Raw genomic sequence first — 5,377 nt, 5'->3', positions numbered from 1 at the left:
GCTGCTTCTCTAATATTCTTTTGCATTAGGACGATTCATTGGTCTCCAATATGTTGTGTTGTATGTGCAATTATTTTGATGGCGTTGGTTCTTGTTGTAAATATCCTTATGTAGATGACTTATTAAGTGAACTATTGGCATGGCCCAGTTTGACTAAAGATTTTTGTAGTACGAAGGGTAATTAAAAAAATAATTTCAAAGTTTCAGCCAAATATATATATTAGAATATTATTTCGTTGAAAATTTAAATTAAATTTAAAGTAAATTTACCTTCGACGCAATCTTTAGAAGAAGAAACTCTGATGCCACAAAGGTTGTGTATCAAGCGTGCAAATTTATTAAAAAATATTTACGTTTTCCTCTTAGAGGCGCAAAAGTTACACGAAATATATTTGAATCAAGCAAGGAATTTAAAAAATGTTGTGAGAAAGATGTTGGTCCCCCGGCCGTTACGAACACGCTCAGTCAGATGTTATTTTAAGATTGGATTATGATGAGGGCACAAAAAGGTACTGATTCAAGTAAGATATATAAAGACATTTTACATGTTTATTTATGTGAATTTACAGTTCGAATGGGCTAGAAGATAATTTTAGTCAAAGTACTTCAGATGAAACTTATAAAGAAAAAGAAAGACATAAAGTCTACGGATGAAGATGATAATAAAGAAATTAAAGATAATAAATAGCCAATACAGTGGACTTGCCTGAACGCGTACTAACAGGTAAAGTAATTTCTATATTGGGTTTGACACGGCTCACTTTTCAACCCTACAGCCACAAGCAATCGCAAGAAATTGTTACGGGGCGATTAGGTGGGTCAGAGGCTTTCAAGGGCGATGCCATACAACTGGTAGCGAGGTGAGTTGACAGAAAAATTTTTTTTTGTTTTGAATGTGAAACGAGATGTCCTCTATTCACGCAATACAGTAACGATCTTTTGAAGTGAAAGAAGGCGTGGAAATAGAGTGGCCGTGGCCACAGGCGGGGTAATCGTATACTTTTCAATCGAATTTCCATACCTCCTTTTGAATTCATACAATTTTCAATCGAATTTCCATACCTCCCAAGTGTTATACTCTTACCGACTGAACATTCACTACATCTACGACCACGGTGAACTCCACCACACAGATTTGAATTCGCGAAAATTGGCTTGGTAGTCGCGATTCTCACATAGTCGGCTAGTCCTTTTTTGTATTGCCTTTTATATCTCTTTTTTTTTTTTTTTTAATCTTATCTCCACATATAATAGCTGTCAAAAGACTCTTGTACTCCAAAATAGGATATTAAATCATTTTTATTTTCTTTCTTTTTTTTTAACATAGAAAAGTAGCTGCCGTCTCAGGAGACGCCCGACGTACTTTAGATATCTGCCGTCGTGCCACTGAAGTAGCAGATTCTTCAAAAGGTAAAGAAATATGTGCTAATATATTGCATATCCAACAAGCCCTGTCGGAAATGATAGCCAGCGTTAAAGTGCGGGCCATTAAAAGATGTTTTCGCCTGGAACAAATTCTATTGCAAGCCATAGCTGTATTTGCTTTGGGCCGAGCCCAGGAATTGTGTATTCTTTTGAGACATATTGGGACCGCATGAATCTTAAATATCTCATATACTTTGCATTGGGCCTTACCGAAAAGGCAAATACTTATTCCTTTCCTTTTCTCCCTAGCTATTTGCCCAAAGCCTTACATGACATAACAGTCAATGAGCCAATGCCTGAGCATAAATAAATATAAACTACAACATTGTTGTTGCCGTGTCTTGGGGCCACGAAACAAGCCACAAAAAGTGTTGAACCAAATATACATACCATATAAAATATGAAACCAGGATCTTGCAGTTTTTCAAATAAAATTGTTAAATCCTCTATTTCTTTTTCTTTGGGTGAATGTATGACAATTATGGTAGAGCCAAGTATGCAAAGTACACAGCCTAATTTGCCCAACAAATTAAGTTTCTCCTTTAGAAATTCGGAAGCCATTACTGCCGATACAATAACAATGTTTGGCAATAGTGATTTCTTGTTTAGTTTGAGCCAAAGGCGATGCTTTGGAAGCCATTGTAAACACAATACTAACTTAAACGCAAAAATTTCATTTGAAAAAATACTTTTACTGGTTTTCATAATGCTTGACGTTTAAGACTGTTTAAAACTGTTTACGAAGGTTTATATAGGTTTTGATGTTTAGCTTTGATTAATTTTAAAGTGTTTAGAAGTGTTTAAGACTGTTGATAGAATGTTCATAAATCTAAACAAAAGCTCGTGGAATGTTGATAAAGCTAAACAAAGGCTGGTGGAATTTTAATAAATCTAAACAAAAGTTGCTGGATTTTCGCGGGAAATAACACCTCAGAAAAATTCTCCCCGCAACATTTTCATTTTGTTTATGTTCTATGGCACGTGTTTCATCCTACTGCATGGAGTCTTTTACTAAAAACTCAGTTATATGAATGTATGCATATTTATTTATTTATTTTATTGATGGAATTTAAAAAAAATATATAAATATTCTTATAAAACATATCAAAGTATTGTAGGTACAGTATACGGCTACAGATATACACATATATTTTTGCAAGTTAACGGGTGATCTAAACGTGGGATAGGTATGCACAATTGAGGCTCGCTGCAACGAATCCAGCTTTTCTTTTCGTGCAGGGGAAAAAAATTATAGAAAACTACATTATAGTGGCCATTCATTCATTTATTAATATTGGAAAGAGAGAAGAAGAAAAATTTATCTCGTATAGCTTTGTCTACCGAAAACAGATTTTGCATTCCTTCAATCAATGACTTTTCCGTTTTACCACCTAAACGCGAAAATATCGATGTCGAATTTAAAATTCTATTATTTGCCACGCCAGCTATATATATTTTAATATGTTCCAAGTTATTGGAGGTATTGCTTGCTGTATTCTCCACTAGATTTGAAATTTGTTGCTTGCTTTTGAAATACATGGCTCTTCTCCTTTGCGATTTCATGATCTGAATATACTACAGGAGATGTAGGAAAATAGTTGAAAACTGTTTGTGTCTATTAGCTATCACGGAGAGTGCTCGAAAATTTTTTAGTGGGTATTGTTGATGAAGAGGGTTGTTATTTGGTGAAAAGCATCGAAGAATGCTTGAATGAAGCTTCTAGGTATTCTTTCATTTTCTTCCATAGTAGTACGTTTACGATTCTTAGCTTTCCACGAATGAGAAACCTTTAGGCGACGATAAAACTGTTGACGCCAAGCCCGCTATCTTATTTTCGGTCTTTATTTGAAGACAATATATTAAACGAAAATTAAATTAATTGTGATATATCACAACATGTATGAATTGCACCTGTAACGCATTTTTCTACAATCCGGATATACATTTTTTAAAAGTTACGTCGTTTATTTTTTTCGATTCTCATCAAAATTGATGTTTGTGTCATAAAAAAATACACAATTGTTTAACGTATTTCGCGCATTACGTAGAATTTGTGATGAACGTGATCGACCCGCACAACTCACTATGCTTCATGTAAATCACGAATTCGGATCAAATGGTAGCGTAAAAAAATGCCATTACGCCAATGGAGTACGCTTTAAAAGCATGATTACTGTTTCAGTTTTACGCTGAATTAGATGATTTCGACTTGGACGATATTCAGTTCCAACAAGACGATCTGGTGATGCAATCAAATCTATTGAGAGCAAAGTTCAACTTCAAGGCCTATATTTCGTAAATGAATTGATCAAACGTTATAACTTGACTACACTTTTTCTTTAGGGTCACCCGCCTCAATGAACTTAAAATTAACATTATTCGCCTTGTTGATTAACTAAATGCAGAATTGTATGGAAAGGCTAAAGATTGGTATTTCCGTATCAAATTTTTACAAAAATCCAAAGGCGGTTATTTACATTAAATCATTTTTAAATAAAAATGGCACGAAGTTATACAGAAAAAGTAAAAAATCTCATATTGACATACAGCTCTTATATGGGCCTTTTGTTTATGTGAAGAAGGGAAGGGTTTTTTCTAAACTTGCCTTTTTTTTATTGAATTTAGAATTAAAGTTAATATTCGTTATATTGCTACAATCAAAAAATGTTATGCTTCGGGCTAAATAATAATAAAAATAAATTTTCTTTTTCAGATGAAAATTCCAATTTTCCGGCTAGTGAGTTAAATACTCCTGGACCTACAGTACAGGGTTGGCGTAGCGCTATCGGCAGTTCTTTAGTACCACACGATATAAAGTATGTCGAATACAACTCCGTACCATTGAGTGTCGAGTTGCTTTAATAAAATGACTGCAAGTACGGAAGTGTAGAGAAAGTTCAGTACGTCTAAACCTTGTTACACCTAAGCGAAAAGCTTGAAAACAACACACTTGGCTTTGAAATGCTTTCTTGGTGAGCATGCATCTTTAAACGAATTTATTAAAAAAAAAATTTTTTTTTTAGTCGACGACTTAGACGCACTTTTCATTGATTTGGGGGCACCTTTCTTTGAAGTAGAGACTCCTTCCGTTGTTTTAGAGACACTTCTCATTGGCTAAGAGACATTTTTCATTCGTGGTCTTCATACAAAAGGCACTTTCCTTTACTCTCCTGCAGGAATTCTGTTTCTCTGGTCTCCTCAATAACATCATTGATTTGTATTAAAACTCCGACCTCCTTAGCAGACGACTTTCAATACCTTCATGCCGGAAAGCCAGTAGGCCTATAGACCGTAAATATGTTTGCTTTCCTTTCGTTTACTAATATAGCACGGGGTAGAATGGAACGTAAATTCGAAAAGTAAAGCGCATGTGCGCGTCATAAATAAATATTAAAGGGCAGATAAGTCTAACTCAAATGCAGGAGGCGATATCTTGTTTCATATTTTAACGCATCAATGAACCACGTGACTGTTCTGTCTGTTTAAAGATTGCTGCCTCGGCTTATAGATCCGATTTGAAAAAAGGTTTAACTTATATGCTTATTAATATTTTTATCTACCTGTAACCAAGCCAACATCGATAGGTAACACTATTTTGAAACCATAGAAGACTCGACCATTAAAGCTTGCATTCAAACTTGTTTATTTATGTCTTTAGCAACGACACCTAACGTGATTTTTAGCCGAAAAAATTTCTAACGTATAAATACTACAGAGTTATCAGTTTAAAACCCTACGACTAATTAAAAATGTTTCTTGGATTGCGAGGAGTTACTTTCTTTTTTTTTTATTTTGGTGCACATGTCCGCGACATATCTTGATATGATCAGCCGTGTACTTGGCGATCTTTTGCTAGAGCAAGAGAAATGTTTATAAATGGTACAAAATTTTCTCACCGAAAACCGAGACGATGTTAATGACGAGGCCTAAACGCACCAGAACGCCAATAACC

The 5,377-nt window shown here is 34.7% G+C and overlaps 1 protein-coding gene across 1 annotated transcript; it reads left to right on the top strand.

The window, feature by feature from the left end:
* Window positions 1–493: 493 nt before the first annotated feature.
* LOC119643161 (origin recognition complex subunit 1-like) lies at window positions 494–5,156 on the top strand. The gene is made up of 5 exons (XM_038042507.1): window positions 494–521; window positions 689–860; window positions 1,328–1,410; window positions 4,139–4,397; window positions 5,084–5,156. Exons 1-4 carry the CDS (start codon window positions 494–496, stop codon window positions 4,285–4,287), a joined length of 432 nt encoding a protein of 143 aa, XP_037898435.1. The 3' UTR covers window positions 4,288–4,397; window positions 5,084–5,156.
* Window positions 5,157–5,377: the final 221 nt, after the last annotated feature.

Source organism: Glossina fuscipes, unplaced genomic scaffold, assembly GCF_014805625.2.
Source record: "Glossina fuscipes isolate IAEA_lab_2018 unplaced genomic scaffold, Yale_Gfus_2 57952, whole genome shotgun sequence".
Taxonomy (NCBI): Eukaryota; Metazoa; Arthropoda; class Insecta; order Diptera; family Glossinidae; genus Glossina; species Glossina fuscipes.
This window is presented reverse-complemented; position numbering and strand designations above follow the sequence as displayed.

Excerpts from the sequence above, each read along its gene's own strand:
- LOC119643161 (XM_038042507.1), top strand. The coding sequence starts at position 494 with ATGAGGGCACAAAAAGGTACTGATTCAA. Across the intron at positions 522-688 it reads ACAAAAAGGTACTGATTCAA|CCAATACAGTGGACTTGCCT; the intron begins GTAAGATATATA and ends GATAATAAATAG. Across the intron at positions 1,411-4,138 it reads AGTAGCAGATTCTTCAAAAG|ATGAAAATTCCAATTTTCCG; the intron begins GTAAAGAAATAT and ends TTTCTTTTTCAG.